Source organism: Pistacia vera, unplaced genomic scaffold (genome assembly GCF_008641045.1).
Source record: "Pistacia vera cultivar Batoury unplaced genomic scaffold, PisVer_v2 Contig25, whole genome shotgun sequence".
NCBI lineage: Eukaryota > Viridiplantae > Streptophyta > Magnoliopsida > Sapindales > Anacardiaceae > Pistacia > Pistacia vera.
Window position 1 is genome coordinate 592,753 of NW_022196057.1, and position 22,040 is coordinate 614,792.

General features: G+C 37.2%; 4 protein-coding genes across 4 annotated transcripts; 2 read left to right on the top strand and 2 right to left on the bottom strand.

Moving 5' to 3' along the window:
• Nucleotides 1-136: 136 nt before the first annotated feature.
• On the bottom strand, nt 137-990 carry LOC116132281. The gene is made up of 2 exons (XM_031417939.1): nt 917-990; nt 137-746 (listed from the first exon to the last, which is right to left on the bottom strand). Exons 1-2 carry the CDS (start codon nt 953-955, stop codon nt 366-368), a joined length of 420 nt encoding a protein of 139 aa, XP_031273799.1. The 5' UTR covers nt 956-990; the 3' UTR covers nt 137-365.
• Nucleotides 991-1,662: 672 nt separating this feature from the next.
• LOC116132250 (protein OBERON 4) lies at nt 1,663-6,448 on the top strand. Its single transcript, XM_031417903.1, has 2 exons — nt 1,663-5,014; nt 5,710-6,448. The coding sequence occupies exons 1-2, from the start codon at nt 1,984-1,986 to the stop codon at nt 6,264-6,266; spliced, it is 3,588 nt and encodes a 1,195-aa protein (XP_031273763.1). The 5' UTR covers nt 1,663-1,983; the 3' UTR covers nt 6,267-6,448.
• Nucleotides 6,449-6,539: 91 nt separating this feature from the next.
• LOC116132258 (cycloartenol-C-24-methyltransferase-like) lies at nt 6,540-14,310 on the top strand. The gene is made up of 13 exons (XM_031417912.1): nt 6,540-7,396; nt 9,233-9,299; nt 9,492-9,565; nt 9,687-9,771; nt 9,856-9,911; nt 10,018-10,072; nt 12,946-12,993; nt 13,096-13,179; nt 13,264-13,380; nt 13,472-13,555; nt 13,636-13,761; nt 13,858-13,955; nt 14,038-14,310. Exons 1-13 carry the CDS (start codon nt 7,314-7,316, stop codon nt 14,090-14,092), a joined length of 1,032 nt encoding a protein of 343 aa, XP_031273772.1. The 5' UTR covers nt 6,540-7,313; the 3' UTR covers nt 14,093-14,310.
• Nucleotides 14,311-14,417: 107 nt separating this feature from the next.
• LOC116132249 (DNA topoisomerase 2) lies at nt 14,418-21,121 on the bottom strand. The gene is made up of 19 exons (XM_031417902.1): nt 20,528-21,121; nt 19,677-19,945; nt 19,522-19,588; nt 19,166-19,436; nt 18,868-19,070; nt 18,556-18,765; nt 18,304-18,417; nt 18,099-18,209; nt 17,826-17,990; nt 17,400-17,741; nt 17,161-17,294; nt 16,728-17,073; nt 16,450-16,636; nt 16,301-16,350; nt 15,768-16,196; nt 15,493-15,679; nt 15,330-15,394; nt 15,138-15,252; nt 14,418-15,022 (listed from the first exon to the last, which is right to left on the bottom strand). Exons 1-19 carry the CDS (start codon nt 21,104-21,106, stop codon nt 14,427-14,429), a joined length of 4,440 nt encoding a protein of 1,479 aa, XP_031273762.1. The 5' UTR covers nt 21,107-21,121; the 3' UTR covers nt 14,418-14,426.
• Between the last annotated feature and the right edge of the window lie 919 nt (nt 21,122-22,040).

The window sequence follows — 22,040 nt, forward strand, 5'->3', positions numbered from 1 at the left end:
TCTCAAATATGTAAAACCAATAGCATTGTAGCCTATAGAATCAGCCAAAGTAAACTAACAGAAGCTTATATTACAATATAGAGCTAATTCTTTTCTTGCTTGTTGGGGTAGAATTTCCTTACAGCAAAAGAACCCAGAAATCAAATTGGAAGACAAATTAAAAATAGAAAAAGTAATATAAAAAATATCTTATCAGAACCCATCTGAATATCATAGACAAACACAGAGGTGTTAATTGAAGTGTAACACTTCAGATCCAATCGAGTATATATATTATCCCAATTGGATATGTATATATTTTTTATTGTGGATCTAGTTGTCACGAACTAGATTCTCATCCACTGTAATCAGGGGAAAATGACAAGCTACCATGACTGTTTCGGCATGGACATCCAAGCACAGTAAGCACAAACAATCCTCTGAGACATATACACATAAACAGCAAACGATAAACTCATCAAAACCAAGTCTTTCCAGTCACCCTTCTGTTGTGGGCTCAAATTCTCCTTCAAACCCTTCCCAAACTTCTCAGCTCCAATGAGAAGTTGTGAAAACAGTAGCTTATAATTCTTCTCCTTCTTCTCTTTCTTCTTCTCTGTACTCCTAGATGTCTCCATCGGCTCACGGCTTTGACAAGCTAGAAGGAAAAACAATCTTGGACAACCTCTGCTCCTCAGCTCTTGAGTTGAACCGATTTTGTTAAGAAAAGAATGAGCAACTGATGATAGAGCAGCAGCCATTGAATTCTGAAAGCAAAAAAAAAAAAAAAGAAAAAAAAAAAAGACGGATACAATGTTTTGATATTACTACATTATGGAGAAGAAGAAGAAGAAGATGATGATGAAGACGACCAATCTATAGCTTTCACCATCAGATATTGCAAGAAAATATCTTGAATGAAGAAGCTAAATTTTACCTGGTTTGGATAAGACCAGCCCTTTTTTGCGTATGTCATTTGGCCATGTTTGATTCCTGCAAAAACGACAGCGTATAGGGTGAGAAATTATACAGTATATCATTTGTATATATTCTCTTTTGACAAGACATGTGAAATCATTTTGCCTTGACTCGTAAAATTTTCTTACAATACATCGATCAAGACAGCTTACACGTGTACTACACTTTTCCAATAGAATAAAAAATCCTCAGACCCCACCTTAATAAAATCCAACGGCTGTGATTTAAACTTAAGAGTCAAAAGAAGGCCACTAGATCTGACGTCAAAAGTCTCACAACGAGTCAAACAGTCTCTCTCTATTTCTGTCAGTTGTGTCAGTCACGTACCCAACTTCAACAACTCGCTCTGATCTGATGAGAAAATCTTTAATCCGACACGTGTTCGGCTAGGATCGCGATTTTATCTTACTTTACATAAGCCGCGAAGTAGGTACAGGCTGTCGCAGATGGCCAATCCCAGAACCTTATTTAAATCGAGAAAATATATACTAGGGTGCGACACTGTACCGAGTATCATTCAATCATATGATGCCACGTAGAAGGTTGCAAGAATAACGGTGGACTAAAAATGTAGAGGATTGGAACCTTGGAGTATTGAAAGGATTTTACTCATGCCGAAAGTCGTAACCCACAACAGTACTGACATTGCGTGTACAAACATCTTTCTTGTATTCTTTAAACCAAGTGTTTGACTCTTCGCTTCATAAAACCCCCTCTTTGATTTTATTATTACTCTCTTTTGACCGCACCCAAATCCATAAATCTGTCCCTCTCTCTTAGCTCAATCACCACCGTCTCCCGTTTCCCATCTGCCCCTTTTTCTGCCGTCCATTTCCATCTTTTCTTTCGTCATGTCATTATTCAAAATGTTTGTAATTTTATAATGAGTTTGGGGCAAAAAAACTAGGGTTTCTATTTCTAATTCGAACCCCAAGACCAAGCCAAATTCCAATACTTCTTATTGTTGTTGTTGTTGAAGATTTTTGTATTGTTGTTGTTGTTCTTGTTTTTATTGTTGTTCAGGAGATGAAGAGATTGAGATCAAGCGACGATCTGGATTCGTACGGCGAGAAGAACGCAAGTAAGGACTCGTCAAACCCTAACCCTAATCGTTCTTCAACTTCTTCGCATCGTAGTTTTTATTACAAGTCTGATAATGTACGTAAGGGTTTGGTTTCTACCTCGTCATCGTTGTCGAGGTATGATCGTGATCGATCTTTAGATGATGATAATCGGAATGTACGGAAAAGATCAGATCATGATTTTGAATCTTTTGATAGGAGAAAAGTTGGGTTTGATAGATACAGTAGTGGTGGTAACGATAGAACAATTCATAGATCAGAGAGTTTTTGTGGGCCCAGAAGAGAATTCCCGAAAGGGTTTCGGTCTGAGAGAGACCGTTCTCGGAGGGAGGGGTCGGTGTCATCCTGGCGAAGGTTTGTGAGTGGCTGTAAAGAATTTGGGAGTGAAAGAAAGGATTTTGGAGGTGGCAATAAGGAATTTGAGGACAGTAATAGAGGCGGTAGTAGGGACGATAGAGTAGGGAGTGGGAAGGGATTGAGGGATGTAATCAAGTCGCCAAGTTGGTCAAGGGATTCGGGGAGTGAGCAATCAAGGGCGAGAGGATTGGGGGACTCAAAGTCCAAGTCAAAGTCCAAGTCAAGATCATCGCCAACTTGGTCGAAGGATTCGGTGGGGAGTGAGCAATCTAAGAATTTGGAGGTGGTGAAGAAGAGTGAGGAGGTTAAAATTGAGGGTGGTGGTAGTAGTAGTGAGATGGAGGAAGGTGAGCTTGAGCCTGATGTTGAGCGTGAACGTGTGCAGGATACGGTCCCTGCAGAGGTTGAAAATAAAAATGAAGCAAAAGACAATAGTACTGGGGCTGATAATGAAAATAAGAATGTTGAGGATGGAGAAAATGTCTTGGAGGAAGCAGAGCAAAAGGGAAATAAAGGAAGTATAGGTGGGGATAAAAAAGATGATTTATTGGAAGTTAGTGAGTCGGCGGATAGTGAGAACTTGATTGTTGGAAGTGGTGATGAAAATGGTAAATTGGATGCTGATGAGGTTGAGAAGGAGAAGGAAGAGTTAGAGGAAGAGGAAGAGGGTGAGGGTGAGGAGAAGGAAGAGTGTTTGGGTAAGGGTGATGACTGTAAGGAGGAAGCAACCAATGATTTGGTTGTTGAGAAGTCTACAGGTTTAGAAGAGGGAAGGAAGGAAGAGAAGGGCATTGATCTTGAGGTAAAAGCAGAGGAGGTGATTGAAGTGCCTCAGTCCTATAAGGAGCAAATTGTGGAGGAAAATGGAGGAGATGATGTAAATTCTCATATGGAAATTGAGGCGCTGAACCAGAGTTTCAAGGACAAAGGCAAAAGTGTGGCTGTCACACCAACTCACGATGCTGATTCTGCAGAAAATGGTGTATGGATTGAAAGGGAATCAAGAGTTGCTGCAGCATGGAAGTCTGATGATATGGAAGGACCAAGTAATAGGGGCTTTGATTTGTTTACTAGCTCTCCTGTTAGAAAAGCAGAGGAGAAAGGAGAACAGTGCTTCAATAACAAGGTCAGAGATGAAAATCTGGCTCTGGAACCACTTGATCTTTCTCTAAGTTTACCAAATGTCTTGCTACCAATTGGTGCTCGAGATACAACTGAAGCCCCTGGTTCTCCTAGCCAGGGGAGGAGTATTCAATCCTTAAACACATTTCGTACAAACTCTGATGGGTTTACTGCATCAATGTCTTTTTCTGGCTCTCAGTCATTTTTTCATAATCCAAGCTGTTCATTAACGCAGAATTCTATGGACAACTTTGAACAATCAGTTCATAGCCGCCCAATATTTCAGGGAATTGATCAGGTTTCTCAAGGAGCTTGGCAGGGACAATCTCAGAATGAATCCAGTAAGCATAAAGAAATTCCATTGTTTCAAAGGATTTTGATGAATGGAAATGGCTCAATCCATCAGTCTCAAGGTATTCCAAATGGTCAACTTGAACAAGTACAACATGTTAGGGGTTCAGAAGGAAGCACTAAAATGCCCAATGGACTGGAAAGGCAGTTGAGTTTCCATAAACAGAATGATGTCCGTTCCCCTTCCAACAGTGTTGGATCACATGAAATGGGTTCAAGTTATAGTTTTGAGAAGAAGCGAGCTATGAGAGAGAAACACAGTGGTGGTAGCTTATATAGGAGTGGTAGCCAGAAAGAGCAGGAACTTCTGATAGGTGGAGTTGATTTTGTCGAGACAATCATGGGGAGGATAGTATCAGATCCTTTTCATGTAATGGCTAGGAAATTTCATGATATGACTGCACAATCCATAGCTTTGGTTAAGGATAGCATCCGAGAGATCATGTTAAATGCAGATAAGAAGGCTCAATTACGTGCTTTTCAGAATGCTTTACGCAGCAGATCTGACATAAACCCTGAAGTGCTATTAAAATCTCATCGGGCTCAACTAGAAATTTTGGTTGCTTTGAAAACTGGACTACCAGAATATCTTCTCAATAATGGTATTTCTTCAACTGATTTGGCTGAAATTTTTCTAAACCTTAGATGCAGAAATCTTACATGCCAGAATCCTTTGCCTGTGGATGACTGTGATTGCAAAGTTTGTGCAAAGAAGAATGGTTTTTGCAGCTCATGTATGTGTCTTGTTTGCTCGAAATTTGACATGGCATCTAATACATGTAGTTGGGTGGGATGTGATGTTTGTCTTCATTGGTGCCATGCGGATTGTGGTTTACGGGAATCTTTCATCAGAAATGGGCGTAGCCCCACTGGGGCTCAAGGAACTGAAATGCAGTTCCATTGTGTTGCTTGTGATCATCCTTCAGAAATGTTTGGTTTTGTGAAGGAGGTTTTCCAAAATTTCGCAAGGGAATGGTCAGCTGAAACAATGTCCAGGGAACTTGAATATGTGAAGAGAATTTTTTCTGCCAGCAAGGATATTAGAGGGAAACGGCTTCATGAAATTGCTGATCAGATGCTGGTGAGACTTTCAAACAAATCTGAACTTCCAGAGGTTTACAGTTATGTCGTGGGTTTCCTGACTGGTAAGTTTTGCTTATTCACCTGTGCATTTTATTGAAGTATTTTCTGTATCATTCTTGGAAAATTTAGGCCTCTCATGCTTTTACTTTAAGTTACATTGTCTAGTATGGAAAGTATAGGGGATATTCTTTCATTTGAGTAATTCAGATATTTCCTCATCAATCATAGATGAACACTTGACATTCTTGTGGAGATTGAACTTATAATCAACAAAATAAAATGAAAAGCCTTTCAGTGTGCTTATTTACATGTTCCAGTGTCAGTCCATAACTTCTAATTTTGCTGATCATTCAAAGCAGTAAGTTAATGTTTTTAAATGAGTAAGATATATAATTCAAACCTCAAAACAAAAACTGGATTGTCGAATGACTGGATCTGCAAGTGTGTAGATTTGACTTTGGTGTCATCTCTGATGCACCGTATGAAATTTTGCTGGGAGTTCAGACTGTGTCTTTTCTTGCATAAATGATCGGAAGGTTGGTGAAGCTCTGGTTTCGGAAATTTAGCATGGGAAAATTTTAAGAATGATAAACATTTATATGAGGACTTATTGGCTACTTGGAAAATGAAACAATAGTGTGATGATGCCGACTTTTGCTGTTTTACATTAAGCATGTGTTTTCTTTTTTTCATATGGCTCTTCAGTTTGACCCCTAGACTACAAATTTCCTATTTACTTTTTCAATTGTGATTGCAGATAGTGAATCTTCGAAGTTTGCCAACACTCTTTTCTCGGAGAAGGAACGAGTGAAAGTAAGCAATGGGATTGCTGCGTCTAGCCATGACAACACATGGCTCAAATCTGTTTATTCAGATAAAGCTCCTCAAATGGAAAGTTCAGCAAGCCTACTTCCTAGTTTTCATGTTGACCGGAATGATAAGCGAGCTTTGGAGTTAGATTTGCATAAAAGTTCTCAAAAGGAGCCTCTTTTTGATGAACTGGAGAGCATTGTAAGAATCAAACAGGCAGAAGCTAAAATGTTCCAAGCACGTGCTGATGATGCAAGAAGAGAAGCTGAGGGCTTGAAACGAATTGCAATTGCAAAGAATGAAAAAATTGAAGAAGAGTATTCGAGTAGAATCACAAAATTGCGGTTTGTCGAGGCAGAGGAAATGCGTAAACAAAAATATGAAGAATTCCAGGCTCTTGAAAGAGCACACAGGGAGTATTTTAATATGAAAATGAGGATGGAAGCTGATATTAAAGATCTTTTACTGAAAATGGAAGCTACAAGACGAAACCTTGCCATGTGATTGATTTTGCCAGAGTGCAGAAACTTGTATTTTTAAGTTGTTGAATATGCTGTAGGTTTGATTTGTAGGTGTATCTTTCAATGTAGTAGTTTTATTTCCATTCCTTCATGTGCTGCTAACCAAAATCTGTACAGACACCTCAACATCTCTTTATGATATAAATATCTCCCATTTGGAAAGCTTCACAAGTATTGTGCCCATGATTTTGATTTCAACCTCAAGACCCTTTTTAACTTTTGGGAACAAAACTGCATACAGTACCTTGCTGTGGTTTAGGCACAGCGAAGTTATACCAGAGAGGACATGAAATTTCATCTTATACCCAATAGGTCTGCACTCTCGGGTTTCCGGCCAATATACCGGAGTATGTGAGCTTACCTACAATTATTCTTAGGTATACCTGGTACTAGGGGATCAAGTGATCAAGGAAGCAAACTCGTATGGTTCTGATACCAATAAGGGAAAAAATCCATTCTTTATATATAAATGTAAATTTTGAGCACTTCAATTAATCTTCACCTTCATTGAAGACAGAATCACTCAGCAAATTTTCCTATTGCTTCTTCGTCGTCTTGCCCAATTTGGAACCACTTTTCTTGTTGGATAGTGATGCCCGCTCCGCATCTTCTTCTTCACTTTCTTCTCTGGAGAGCTTTCCGGAGGCTTCTACATTTCTGTTAAGAGCTTCTGCCCTACTCCCTGAGGCTGCTGCTGCTTCTATTTTAAGGATTCAAGAGATTTTTTTATCATTGCGTAACGTGTAATGACCCCTATAAGATTTTAACTGCCTTAAATTATAATTTGCTTATCTGTATTTCTTTTTTTCAAAGATACTTGAACTCTGTATATATCATTTGTAATTGTAATTGTTTCTCTCAACCCAGAGGCTCACTCTGTCTTTCGATTGTTCTGGCGCCGGCTCTCAACTTCACCACTTTTTATGTAACGTTTCACGCAAGATCCCTTCACTTGTTTTCAAAATGGTCCTGCTTCTGATTCTATTGCTATCGTTTTGTTTTCATTTTCAGATCGGAACCTGAATAAACAATGTCGAAAGTTGGTGCGTTGAATCTGGCTTCCGGTCTCGGTGGAACCATTGACAAAACCCAAGTTTTCTCTGCCGTCGAAAAGTACATCTTCCTTTTTCGAATCAAGCTCTCGCGCTTTTAAATCTTCTTTTGTTTATTTTGGGAAATTTTTATAAACCCCGGTAACGTTAGCATGACATATTGTTATTTGGATTTGGATTTGGATTTTGGATTTATTTTATTAATCATTTTATATTTAGGTGTGGATTTTTGATTTATTTTATATGTGTTTATGTTATATTGTTATTTGGATTTTGGATTTGGATAAAATTATTTTGGAAATTTAATAGAATTTTATAAATTTTATTATGTCATGCTAATGTCACAAGTCTGGTTCTCTGACCTGACGTTTGAATCTACGATTCGACATTATTCTATCAATTCAACCTTGGGTCAATCTGGTCCACCTCTTATAACTGGGTTTAGGATATACCCGAACTGAATAATAGTCTGATTCCCGATCAAACTGATCAAACCGAGTGGTTTGCTCCAAGATTTAAAACAATGGTTTTGTAAATAGAACTTTAACAATTAACCCTTGTTTTATTAAAAAACTAGTTTAAGGGCCCGCGGCGTTGTGTGGGTTGCTTTTGAAATTTTTTTTGGACATATTGTTTATCTTTTGGATTGTTTATTTACTAATGAATTTTATGTGAAAAAGCAATATTTTATTACAGATATTTTTTGATAAAGATTTTTATATTTTATTAATGAATAATATTTTATTTTATTGCATATTAATTTTATGTGAAAAAGAAATATTTTATTGAATTTATTTTATGATATATTGGATAATAGAATTAATAATAGTAATTTTTTTCATTATTACACATTTGTATATACTTATTATTTAATCCGATTTGCTAAAATTAATTATAGTGGATATATATGTCAAATATATTTAATTTAAAATGTTATTATTAATTATTTTTTTTTTTATTGGACATTTTTGGATTAAATTTAACTTGTTATTTTTTTGAACCAGATAGTTACTGCTCTTTCAGTTGTTGGGCCGGGTTTAGGATATACTCGAACTGAATAAGAGTCTGGTTCTCGATCAAAATGGTCGAACCGGGCGATTTGGTATAAGATTTAAAACAATGGTTTTGTAAATAAGATCTTAACAGTCAACCCTCGTTTTATTAAATATTTTTTTATTAAAATTAACTAACAAATAGATATAGTTGATATTTCCAACTCTAAGTGCAGTTGTTTCTTACTTTAAAAGGACAAATCTAATCTTTCTTAACACTACGAGATGGTATATCGTGTCTCAGCACCAGTAAAGATTAAACCTTTCAAAGCCATAAGAAGGCCTTTCATTGTTGTCACAAAACCTCTAGTGGCCTCAAATAGTAACCATGAGACCCCTAAGGCCTCTAGTGGCTGCTGTACAAACCATGGCTACGCGATTAGGGGTGTTTTAAGCTGAACAAGGGCACTAATATCCTTTTGCTATTTAACATATTTTCATTAATGGACTATACATTGATGGAATAGGGGTTAAGATCCTATTTTCGAAACTAGGAGATGGTCTGGTCACTGCAATAGTTGAAACGCATGGGAGGTCTACAAAAATTTCCCATTTATTTTAAGCATCACTGAAAAGTTTCACATTATGCATGTTTCTAAATATTACTTTCAAAAGTGGTTTATTTAACTTGAAATAGGGTAATATCGAATTTCTTGTAAGTGAGATTCAGTTTTTTGCCTGAAGACTATGCCTCCCCATGAGATTTCTTGTCCCAAAGAAAATGTGGCTAATGTTAGTTTGGTCTCATTTTCTAAAAAGAAGAACCATATATAAGACTGGACTAATGGCAGTTTCAGTGTTGTATCTCTGTTTTAATTGATAAAAGTTATAGCTTAATGATGCAGGTATGAGAAGTATCATGTCTTTTATGGAGGTGAAGAGGAAGAGAGAAAAGCCAACTACACTGACATGGTAGGAGAAGCTCTGTTAATACTTAATATAACACACGTTTGCTTCTAAATCATCCGACTTTAAAGTATTGGAATCATTTGTCACTGAATGTCTCTTTAACTTTCTGTGTCTGAGTTTCTGGCAAGATATATTCAATTGGCATCAGTTCCCTTTCTGAAAAACAACATTTAAATGTGTCCTTTGCAATTTCAGGTGAATAAATATTATGATCTTGTAACCAGCTTTTATGAGTTTGGGTGGGGGGAGTCTTTCCATTTTGCACCGAGGTAACCCCTTTAATCTCTCCTGTACTTAATATATATACCAAACTGAGACTGGATGCCTCTGCGGATGCTACTAAAAAAGTCAAGTTATGATCATGACATTAATGTTTATTACATATTTCAGATGGAAAGGAGAATCTTTTCAGGAGAGTATCAAGAGAAGCCAGCACTTCCTGGCTTTACAACTTGCCCTGAAACCTGGACAGAAGGTTGTATACTTTTATGTCTAGATCAGAGAGACTTATGATTTCTACTTTGGATTGTGACACGAGCTTATTTTGGTATCAAAACAGGTTTTGGATATAGGTTGTGGAATTGGTGGACCATTGAGAGAAATTGCTCGATTCAGGTGAATTTGACATTTATGCTTCAGCCTTTTTTTTTTTTTTTTTTTTTTGGTTCATATAACAAAATATTTGTTTTTAAAAGGGCTTTCATTGGTAAATTTTCTGCAGCTCAACATCAATCACAGGGTTGAACAACAATGAATATCAGATAACAAGAGGAAAGGTGCATACTTTCTATATTAAAGGGCATTTTAGTCTTTTCACTATTAATAAACAAAAATCACTAACAGAATATGACGGAAGGTACCTATTTGTCATTTCAAAACCTTTTGGGTACCAACTTTGTCATTACAATAAACTTTGGGTATGTACAAGTTGTTCGCCCTTATTTTATTTATCATTTCATATTTAGGTTTGGATTTTTGATTTATTTTATATGTGTTTATGTTATATTGTTATTTGAATTTTGGATTTGGATGAAATTATTCTAGAAATTTAATAGAATTTTATTATGTCATGCTAATGTCACCAGTCCGGTTCTCTGATCCCGCGATTGAACCTACGATTCGACATTGTTCCATCGAGTTGAGGATATATCCAAACCGAATAAGAGTCTGGTTCCCGATCAGACTGGTCAAACCGGGTGGTTTGCTCCAAGATTTAAAACAATGGCTTTGTAAATAGAATCTTAACAGTTAACCCCTGTTTTATTAAAAAACTAGTTTAAGGCCCGCACGTTGTGTGGGTTGCTTTTGAAATTTTTTTTGAGGCATATTGCTTATCTTTTGGATTGTTTATAGGCATTTTTTGATACACTAGATAAAAGATTTTCATATTTTATTAATGAATAATATTTTATTTTAATTACATATTAATTTTATGTGAAAAAGCAATATTTTATTGTATTCATTTTATGATATATTGGATAATAGAATTAATAATAGTAATTTTTTTCATTATTACACATTTATATGTACTTATTATTTAATCCAATTTGCTAAAATTAATTATAGTGGATATATATTGTCAAATATATTTAATTTAAAATATTATTATTAATTATAGTCTTTTTTGAATTTGACATTTTTGGATTGACTTTAACTTGTTATTTTTTTGGACCCGAGTTTAGGATATACCCGAACTAAACAAGAGTCTGGTTCTCGATCAGAGTGGTCGAACCGGGCTATTCGGTCCAGGATTTAAAACAATGGTTTTGTAAATAAGACATTAACAGTTAACCCTAGTTTTATTAAATATTTTTTTTATTATTAAAATTAACTAACAAATAGATATAGTTGATATTTCCAACTCTAAGTGCAGTTGTTTCTTACTTTAAAAGGACAAATCTAATCTTTCTTAACACTACGAGATGGTATATCGTGTCTCAGCACCAGTAAAGATTAAACCTTTCAAAGCCATAAGAAGGCCTTTCATTGTTGTCACAAAACCTCTAGTGGCCTCAAATAGTAACCATGAGACCCCTAAGGCCTCTAGTGGCTGCTGTACAAACCATGGCTACGCGATTAGGGGTGTTTTAAGCTGAACAAGGGCACTAATATCCTTTTGCTATTTAACATATTTTCATTAATGGACTATACATTGATGGAATAGGGGTTAAGATCCTATTTTCAAAACTAGGAGATGGTCTGGTCACTGCAATAGTTGAAACGCATGGGAGGTCTACAAAAATTTCCCATTTATTTTAAGCATCACTGAAAAGTTTCACATTATGCATGTTTCTAAATATTACTTTCAAAAGTGGTTTATTTAACTTGAAATAGGGTAATATCGAATTTCTTGTAAGTGAGATTCAGTTTTTTGCCTGAAGACTACGCCTCCCCATGAGATTTCTTGTCCCAAAGAAAATGTGACTAATGTTAGTTTGGTCTCATTTTCTAAAAAGAAGAACCATATATAAGATTGGACTAATGGCAGTTTAAGTGTTGTATCTCTGTTTTAAGTGATAAAAGTTATAGCTTAATGATGCAGGTATGAGAAGTATCATGTCTTTTATGGAGGTGAAGAGGAAGAGAGAAAAGCCAACTATAATGACATGGTAGGAGAAGCTCTGTTAATACTTAATATAACACACGTTTTCTTCTAAATTATCCAACTTTTAAGTATTGGAATCATTTGTCACTGAATGTCTCTTTAACTTTCTGTGTCTGAGTTTCTGGTAAGATATATTCAATTGGCATCAGTTCCCTTTCTGCAAAACAACATTTAAATGTGTCCTTTGCAATTTCAGGTGAATAAATATTATGATCTGGTAACCAGCTTTTATGAGTTTGGGTGGGGGGAGTCTTTCCATTTTGCACCGAGGTAACCCTTTTAATCTCTCCTGTACTTAATATATATACCAAACTGAGACTGGATGCCTCTGCGGATGCTGCTAAAAAAGTCAAGTTATGATCATGACATTAATGTTTATTACATATTTCAGATGGAAAGGAGAATCTTTTCAGGAGAGTATCAAGCGAAGTCAGCACTTCCTGGCTTTACAACTTGCCCTGAAACCTGGACAGAAGGTTGTATACTTTTATGTCTAGATCAGAGAGACTTATGATTTCTACTTTGGATTGTAACACGAGCTTATTTTGGTATCAAAACAGGTTTTGGATATAGGTTGTGGAATTGGTGGACCATTGAGAGAAATTGCTCGATTCAGGTGAATTTGACACTTATGCTTCAGGCTATTTTTTGGGGGGTCATATAACAAAATATTTGTTTTTAAGAGGGCTTTCATTGGTAAATTTTCTGCAGCTCAACATCAATCACAGGGTTGAACAACAATGAATATCAGATAACAAGAGGAAAGGTGCATACTTTCTATAAAATATGCGTTTGCAGCTGCTATTACTTGTTCTCTTAGATGTTATATGTTTGTTACTAGAGATCCTTGTGACTGTGAACTTGCATATGATATTGTTAATTCATTGTGGATTTTTCAAGATACGAAACTTGGACTCGGTTTTATTTAATGGAACAATTTGGTTCTATTTGTTATGTTCTCTATACATCTTACTCATTTTTTTTGGACTTTTTAAGAATTAAATTTACCTGCAGATTAAGTTACAAGATTTTCTTGCTCTACAGGAACTGAACCGTGTTGCAGAAGTGGGCAATACCTGCAACTTTGTAAAGGTTGGTAGTATGTTCTCTGCTAATGATTTTATCACGCTTAAAAGTTATATATAATTCTAATACGTGGATGAACTTGATGATTGTTGCTGTTATGAACGCCAGGCTGACTTCATGAAAATGCCATTTCCTGACGATAGTTTTGATGCAGTATATGCAATTCAAGCTACCTGTCACGCTCCTGATGCAGTATGTTAATTTTTAAGATCCTCTATCCAACTTCACTGTCTTTCACTAAGATGATACATGAGCTTTCCTTTCTGTTCTGAACAGTATGGGTGCTACAAAGAGATTTACAGAGTCTTAAAGCCTGGCCAATGTTTCGCGGCATTTGAATGGTGCATCACTGATTCTTTTGATCCTCAAAATCAAGAACATCAGAAAATTAAGGTAGTAAAGAAAAAACCTGATAATTGTTATGTACCTAGCTATGTCATGATTTACATTATATATATATATTGAAGTTTGATTGACACTGCAGGCAGAAATTGAGATTGGTGATGGCCTTCCAGACATCAGGTCGACTAGACAATGCCTTGAAGCTCTGAAACAAGCAGGTTTTGAGGCAAGACTACTTATTTATACCTTTTTAATAATTTGTTTTCGGTTCCACCTTAACCTTATCGATTATATTTATTCCTGAAGGTGTTGTGGGAGAAAGATTTTGCTGCTGATTCACCTCTCCCCTGGTACTTGCCTTTGGATCCAAGTCATTTCTCGCTAAGCAACTTCCACTCAACTGCTGTTGGCCGTTTCTTCACCAGGAACCTGGTAAAGATTATTGAAATGCTACCTTTTCTGTTTCTGTTAATCCTAGAAAATAAAAAAAAAAAACCAATATGTATTTTCTTTCCCCTCAATTTGTAGGTTAAAGCCCTTGAATTTGTGGGACTAGCCCCAAAGGGAAGTCAAAAGGTTCAAGATTTTCTTGAGAAAGCTGCAGAAGGGTTGGTTGCCGGTGGAAAGTGAGTTTTTGTTTTTCATATATACACATTTAAGATAATGTTATAAGCTAACACACATTTACCTACTGACTTCTCACTTCAGGAAAGAGATTTTCACACCAATCTATTTCTTCCTAGCTCGGAAACCCCATTCTTAGAATGACCTGTAATCTGCTAGCAAACTGTTATTGATTTAAAACACTATGAATTGTAGAAATAATGTATTGATTGATGATACGGGTGATTTAAAACATTATGGATTGTAAGAATAATGATACGAGTGACATAATATCCTTGTCCGACAATGTTCCTCATGTTTGTGAGTTATTTGTACGAATGAACGAGAATTGTGGTATTGATTCAACACACAATGGAAAAGTACATTGCAAAGTTAGCAATTTAACAATCTTTACATACAACACGAGAAATGAGATCCAATTTCCCACTTCAGATTTCAGTTTTTCAGTGAGAAAGCATAAAAAAAAAATCCACCTAATCTTCATCTTCATTGAAGTCAGAATCATCGGTAGGCTCGCTCTCTGAATCACTCACCGCATACTTTGCCTGCCTCCTGTTTGCTCTCTGAGGTCTAGCTTTCGCGGGAACGACTTCGATAACTTCCTCACTGTCGTCAGATATGGAAGGAGAACCTGATGTTTCTTCACTTCCTGTTGCTTCTTCATCTTGAGTAGCAGCTGCTGCCTTGCCCAACTTGGAGCCACTTTTCTTGTTGAAGGGTGATGCCCTCATCTTCCTCACTTTCTTCTGTGGAGAGGCTTCCGTAGGCTTCAGCATTTCTGTTAAAAGCCTCTGGCCTACTCCTTGAGGCTGCTGCTTGTTGGCCGCTTGCCCTCTCTTCTTTGTTGCTGCTGGGGGCTTGGCTGCCTTTCTGCCTCCCTTCTTTCCTGCTTCTGGGGCAGCTATCTCTTCTGCCTCAAAGTCTTCATCATCGTCATCCAACATAACAATTTCATCCTCACTCTCGGAAGTGTCAGATACAATTTTCTGTGGCTTCCTCCGGGCAGCGTTCCTTTTACTAGGTTCTTTCTTCTTGGCTGCTGCTACTTGGGCCATATCGGTTTCCATGACTGAGAAACAAAATAAAGTAAAATAAAGTTATTCCCAACCTTGCCAGTATGGGCGGATCACAGATCTGACAGAACACAGAAAATTATAACCATTTTACACATCCAAGAAGCTCACCAGTGGATTGATCGGGAGAAGATTCAAGGTTGGTTGAAGCTAGTTGTTCATTCAATTTAGCAAGTCTTTTCTTCAAATCAGGCACATCTTCATCGTCATCGTCATCTTCATCAAGCTGGTAAAGAGGAAAATATATCAGTAAGTTATACAAAGCTGCAAAGGGGAAGAATGGAATATGGAAACTGAACAGACCTTCTTAACAGGTGCCTTCTTAGACCCTGCTCTGCCTTTAGCTTTGCCCACCTTGGTGACATTCTCTAATAAAGCAAAATGAAGTAACCCAAGTTCAGACAAGTTGCATCAAACAACAAAAGGCAGCAAATAATAAAGAAGAAACATTCCAGAGCAGGCTCACCGGATTCCAAAGTAGAGGTGGAGGTTGCTCCCATGGTTTCAGCAATTGCTTTTGCATTGTCAGGTTTCTTCCGTGGGTTCTTTGGGGCGGCTCGTTTAGAAACAATCTTTGTACCAGCTTCGCCTTTTGCTTTGCTTTTCATTTTCTTTCTTTCCTCCTCAGCCTGAGCATCACTTTTATCCAGCTCCTGAATTATACACAACTAATCAGACAAGAAACAGCAATAACTCAAAATATAACAAATCATTTTAAAATTCTCAATTTTCTGTTCATACATCGAGTTGCTCCTCAAGAGCATCAAGGTCCTTCACCCACAACAACTCTGGAGTCGCTTTCTTCAATTCTTCAACTTCCTCATTGAGTTTATCCCTATTAGCCAATAACTCCTGAACCTTCTCAAGGGTCAAGGTTCCAATAGCCATGGAAAGTAGATAATCGTAATCACTCGCCCGTACTCCAGTAGAACTTCCTGACTCAGAAATCTCTTCAGTATCTTCTGTTTCATCGATTGACCCAGCAACCACTGCTTCAACACGTTTAGATTTCTCTGTAATAGGTGTGAAACCTTTTTGGTGCAACTCAAGGAACAGATCAGCTCTCTTCCTGTTGTTCACAATGATCTCTCCTTTCACAACCCCTAAAATAAACCTAACCTTGTTTTCCAGTTTCAACAGCCCCTTCTCAAGAGTGTCCAGTAGAACTTGCTGCATGGATGGTAAAAGTGTTCCAAGTTAAATAGTATCATCAATAAGAATGTCTGTAATATTTGCAAATCTCTAATATTTACTGATGATCCAAATGTGTTTACCTTTCTTTTTCCGTAGAACTCAAGCCTTAGGTGGAAAAAGTCCTCAAGAACTGCAGATGGAAGTTGAAAAGCGTTAATGTTATGAATATTAGACAGTCTAAACTAAAGTAAAGATTTACTCAAAACGCAAGTTAATTTCTAACTCATACTTTGTTCTGGGGTGTCGTATTTCTTAATTGCTCCTTTTGGATCAAACAGGTGCATGTTACTTGTGCTAATAGTGGTGGTAAGTTTAAACTTCTTCAGCAAACCCTCTTGCTTGACCAGCATCATGTTCTCCTCAGACAAGGAAACTTCAAAATCAACTGTTGTATCATCACTGTATTGCTTGAACCCCTGCAACCCAGCATATCTTATCCATAAGAAAGAAGTTGGAAATGCATGCAAACATCATTTGGTTCATATTATCATTATCCTTAAATTTTACCTCAATAAAGGAATCAGCCTGGTCTACTATAGTTTCCAAAAACTCCCTATAATCTTGAGTCCATCTACGAATTGGGAGCTCTTTGATTCTGAGTGTTGTCTCATTAACTTCTTCTATTACTCCGGTAACAGTGTAGCTAACTCCAGCTTCCTTTGAAGCAGTTTTCTCAATAGTTCCTCTAAATCCTTTGTACCAAGGATGCATTGGCTCCATCATCTCACCATTCAACAAGCGCCTCAAATTTGCAACAATCTCTCTTGGGTTATAATTGGGTATGTAAGAGCTCCATCCAGTCCCAATTCCTTCACTACCATTCACAAGAACCATGGGTATGATTGGCATGTACCTAAACAACAAACAAATTAGTTAAGTATGATATTGTCTACAAATCTTAATTAGCATAGCCAATTCTTTTGTATCAAACAGAAGTTACCAAGTGGGTTCAATAGTTTGCCCATCTTCATTCAAATACTCAAGAAGCCTGTCATCATCCTTTGGGAACAGGAACCGCGTAATTGGAGAAAGCCGAGTATAAATGTACCTAGCACTCGCTGCATCTTTGCCTCCCTATGAAAAAAAATGCATGCATGTAGAAAATAAGAGAAACAGAATATAGCCATCAACAACTAGCGAGCCTAATTCAATTTTAAGTGACGTGTAATTTTTTCTCACCTGGTTGCGAGTGCCAAACTGGCCATTAGGTTGAAGAAGGTTTATGTTGTTGCTGCCCACAAAATCTTGTGCCATTCCAAGGATGGTACTGGCAAGACTTTGCTCACCATGATGGTAGGCAGAATGCTCAGAAACATAACCAGAAAATTGGGCAACTTTTGCTTCTTTCACAAAATTCCTCTTGAAAGAACAGAAAAGAATCTTCCTTTGACCTGGCTTGAGGCCATCAACCATTGATGGAATTGATCTTTGGAGATCCGCCATAGAAAATAAGATAAGTTCCTTGTTAACAAAGTCGCTGTACTTTATGTATTTCTCTTTCTGATCAAGGTGAGTACCAGGCTGCAAATCCAGAAAGTGATAAGATTCCATCAAGTGCTTCTGGACATAAAAAAACTTTGTACATTGACTTAAATTTATTCATACCTCAAACTGCAGGAGCCATTTTTTCCTTGCATCTATCTTCTTCTTACTGAATGCAAGCTCGATCGCTTCCCCATCTTGCTCATCTATCCAAACAAAATCTTTCTTGTGCATATCAATATTTTGGAAGTACTCTTTCCCTTCCTTCGATGTGCTTGTTCCCAACCCCTATTAGAATAAGGACATGAATTACATTTCCAAAGGAGGGCATAGCAAGTTGATAATACAGATTACAGTCTTTTGATTGTTCCTTACTTATGAAATCAATTGACAAACCTTATAATACTTAATTGACCAGCCACTTGCATTTCCCCCCAAGCTTTCCCTCCATGACTCGTACTCAGGCATGGTGTAGAAAGCTAGTGCTTTTCCATTTTTGTGAGTTGCCTACACAGATAATAAGTACTGAAACTTAGACAATTCCTTGAGAAAGAAAATTTTCAGTCATCTTGAGCAAATAGTTAGTAGCAAGGGTATCAACCTTCACAATTGGTGTAATAAATTCAACTAAGAAGGATGGAATCTTTAGCAATGACGGCCAGAAGGAATGAATGAAATTGATCAATAGCCCTTTGATGTGTGAACCATCATGATCCTGTGCAAGCATGCATCAAGATGAAGAGTTTATATCTAATTAATCAAGAAAAATCAATCACATGACGGTCAACTATCTGAGGATAACAAAGAGAAAATAGAAACAATACAAAAGTAAGAAATTTGGGCTACTAAAAACCTGATCAGTCATTATCATCAAATGACCATATCTCAAAGCCTTCACATTGTCATATTCAACACCTTGCTTCAGACCTAGAATCTTCTTGATATTCCCAATTTCACTGTTATTTGTGACTTGATTACTGCTGGCTTCCCTCACGTTAAGGAGTTTACCTCTCAGTGGGAAAACACCGTAGCGGTCCCGACCCACAACTGACAGCCCGGCCATCTGTTGTAAAATTAATTCTGTTAGAACTCAATAAAATTTAAAATAAGACTAGATGAAGTTATATTGCTCGTTAAAACCACATGGCAACCCAAGAGAACTTACAGCAAGAGCCTTGGCTGAATCTCCTTCTGTCAAAATCAACGTACACTGATCAGAGTTCCTTCCTCCAGCTAAGTTAGCATCCTCCAGCTTGACAATCCCACGTACATCCTGTGTCTTCGTTCCGTCTGTTTTCTTAAGATCCTTGCTCTGCTTAAAATTTGCCCAAGAGAGCAGATTTTCTACAATGCCAGACTTTGCCGTAACTGTAAAATAATTAGTACACAGTAGTTAACTCAAAGTGTATAATTTGTAATCATTTTCACCAGTTTATAGAGCAAAAAAGATTATGCAAACAAACCTTTCTTCATAAATTCTTCTCGAAGTTCACATTTTGACCCAAAACTGCTCTGGCGAAGCGTCAAAGTTTCCTTGGTTTGGGAATCAAATGCAGGGTTGTCAATGAGGGCATTGACAAAAACCCATAAATGGTTCTTCACATTATGCGCTTTAATGTTAGCGTTTTTGTTCTTCTTATTCACAACAGCCATCACATGGTTAGCAATCTGATTGGCAACACAGTCGACATGAGTGCCACCCTTGATTGTAGAGATCGCATTCACGAAGCTGACCTATTGAAAACAAAACATAGAAGCGTTAGCCTCACACCTAACGATTACAGCTCTGATAAGAGTTTAGATTCAGTCCTCTAAATACCTGTTGAAACTGCCCTTCACTGACACACACACATATCTCCCACCTATCATTGACCTTCTCATGAAACCTGGCCAGATAAATGAAACAGATAAGCAACTTTCAACAGAAAAATATGCAAAATTTCAGTTAATTAACTGAAGGTTAAGAGAAATAACCTTGCACCAGATTTCGGATACAGATCAACATATTCTTCAAATGTTTTTACGGGAACCCGCCGCCCATTGAGTTCAACTTTCACAGACTTTCCAAGACAACCAGCCATGTCAACCACCCGCTTTTTCATCAGTGAAACGACATCATCTTCAAGATGAGTCATGCTAAACTTCGCTAGGTCGGGCTTAAACGAAACCTTAGTCCAATTGTCATTTTCCTTGCATTTGGCAATGGTAGGCTCACCTTTCTTCCCCATGTTGCTAGAGAAAACCTTCAAATCAGCAGAACCAACTAATTTACTTAAAGAATATAATTCAAAGTAGTGAAACTATAAATTAAATTAAACTCCAAACCAAACTCGTGGAACAATAAATGAAGCAAAAATGCCTCAGAATTGATCTTAAGCCATTGACAAAAAACACCTAAAACACTGGCTACCATCCTTTGAAAATTAAGCAAATAAAAAATGAAACCAGAAAATCCCTAAATCTCAGAAAACCAAATGAAACAAAACTCTTCAAGCCCATAACTCAAATAATAAAACCTTCAATTAATGCAGACTAATCAGCTCAATCAACAAAACAAAACCCCAAGGAAATAAAGAAAGCCAACAAAGAACTATATTTCTCTTACATTATACATGCTTATACTACTTCTACGTGAAATAAACCCAATCTGAGAAAGAAAACCCTAATCTCTACAAACCGTCAACTTAAACCCTAAAAAACAGCAAAAACCCAACAAAGAAACATTACATTTCTATAAATTACACATTCTTGTATTAAATTTCTAAACCCAAAATGTAAGTAGCACAAACGAAACAAAGAAACATTAAATTTCCATCAAATTAAACCTGCTTATACTTCTTCTGCCTCTTCCCATCAACAGTCTCGATAACAAACTCCGTGGAGAAAATATTCGTCAGCTTCGCACCGTACCCATTTCTTCCTCCGGTTGTCTTCTTCACATTATCATCATAGTTACTACTCGTCAGCAAGTGGCCAAATATCATCTCTGGCACGTACACGCCCTCCTCTTGGTGAATCTCCACCGGAACCCCATCCCCGTTGTTATAAACACTTATCAAGTTCTGCTCTGGGTCAATCACAACTTTGAGCGAATCCATCTTCGGGTCCCGCTGTTTGTTATCGGCCGCGTTAACCAAGATCTCGTCGAAGATCTTGTAGAGCCCCGGCACGTAGGAGATCGAACGCTGGACCATGGTCTTAGCTTCTTCGTCGTAGACCCAGAGCATCTGCGTGTGTTTCTCGATGGATCCGATGTAGGTGTCGGGTCGCAGCAGGATGTGCTCGAGCTGAGACTTCTTTTGGTACATTTCTTCGATGGTCTTTTTCGAGCCGGCCGCGGCGGCCGTGGGTCCCATGTTGGCATTGTTGCTGGTGGTTAAAGGGAGTTTCTTCGCTCCCGCCATGGTGATTAATCGAAGTTCTTGAAAATTTTCTTGGTTTTTTGGTTAAGGTTCTGTTGGAAGGTTGTAGTTCGATTTCTAGAAATTTTTCTTGGTTTTTTGGTTAGAATCTCTGGGGTGATTGAAATTTGAAATTGTTAGGGTTTGGAGAGACACAGAGAGGGTGTCTTTGAATTGAAATTTACAGAGAGAGTGAGATGAAATTAGGATTTATAAAGAGAAAAGTGCTAACGGTCAGGTTCAAGAGTGGAGTGGGGAGAATTTGAATTTGAATTTGAATTTTGAGAGGGAATTTGAAATTGGAGGGCTAGGATTGGATTCTGTGGATCTTACGGTCAATGTTTGTTTGGGGAGCCACGTGGGGGTGTGTGGGGAAGAGGATGGACGGGTATAATTCGGTGTATCACAAGAGGATCATCAAACGGTTGTGATTGAATATATATAAATTTCGAAATTACAAGCCCCTGTTTGGTAGATTATTTAAAAATGTTATTATGGAAAAGTGATTTAACTTGAGTTGGGTTAAATTAAATCAAATATGATAAGATTCTCGGAAAGTGCTTGGTATAATATCTTAAAATTATATTAAAATTAAATGAAATGTCGAATAGTTGTTTGGTTTATTTTTAGAAAACATTTTCTTAAAACATTTAGGTTATTTTTTAACCTCTTACATTTGTTAAATATCACTTTAATAAAAGTTTAAAAATTAACTAAAGCACATCAGCCACTCAAGAGGATAGCCGACAGTCGTCGAAACAGCACCCAATCAGTTGGATATGACCGGTCGTGCATCGTTATGGCTGAAAACCCTCAAATCTTTGGTCATCGTTAACAACCAAAATCTATTAGTCGTCAACAATCAGATAAATAGGGCCGTTAACGGCCAGATGTGGCTAGAATTTGGTCGTTAACAGCCAAATTGGGGCATGAACAG

Excerpts from the sequence above, each read along its gene's own strand:
- LOC116132281 (XM_031417939.1), bottom strand. The coding sequence starts at position 955 with ATGACATACGCAAAAAAGGGCTGGTCTTATCCAAACCAG. Across the intron at positions 747-916 it reads GCTGGTCTTATCCAAACCAG|AATTCAATGGCTGCTGCTCT; the intron begins GTAAAATTTAGC and ends TTTTGCTTTCAG.
- LOC116132250 (XM_031417903.1), top strand. The coding sequence starts at position 1,984 with ATGAAGAGATTGAGATCAAGCGACGATCTGGATTCGTACGGCGAGAAG. Across the intron at positions 5,015-5,709 it reads TGTCGTGGGTTTCCTGACTG|ATAGTGAATCTTCGAAGTTT; the intron begins GTAAGTTTTGCT and ends TTGTGATTGCAG.
- LOC116132258 (XM_031417912.1), top strand. The coding sequence starts at position 7,314 with ATGTCGAAAGTTGGTGCGTTGAATCTGGCTTCCGGTCTCGGTGGAACC. Across the intron at positions 9,772-9,855 it reads CCCTGAAACCTGGACAGAAG|GTTTTGGATATAGGTTGTGG; the intron begins GTTGTATACTTT and ends GTATCAAAACAG. Across the intron at positions 13,381-13,471 it reads AAGAACATCAGAAAATTAAG|GCAGAAATTGAGATTGGTGA; the intron begins GTAGTAAAGAAA and ends TTGACACTGCAG.
- LOC116132249 (XM_031417902.1), bottom strand. The coding sequence starts at position 21,106 with ATGGCGGGAGCGAAGAAACTCCCTTTAACCACCAGCAACAATGCCAAC. Across the intron at positions 19,589-19,676 it reads TATCCGAAATCTGGTGCAAG|GTTTCATGAGAAGGTCAATG; the intron begins GTTATTTCTCTT and ends TTATCTGGCCAG. Across the intron at positions 18,210-18,303 it reads TTATTACACCAATTGTGAAG|GCAACTCACAAAAATGGAAA; the intron begins GTTGATACCCTT and ends TTATCTGTGTAG.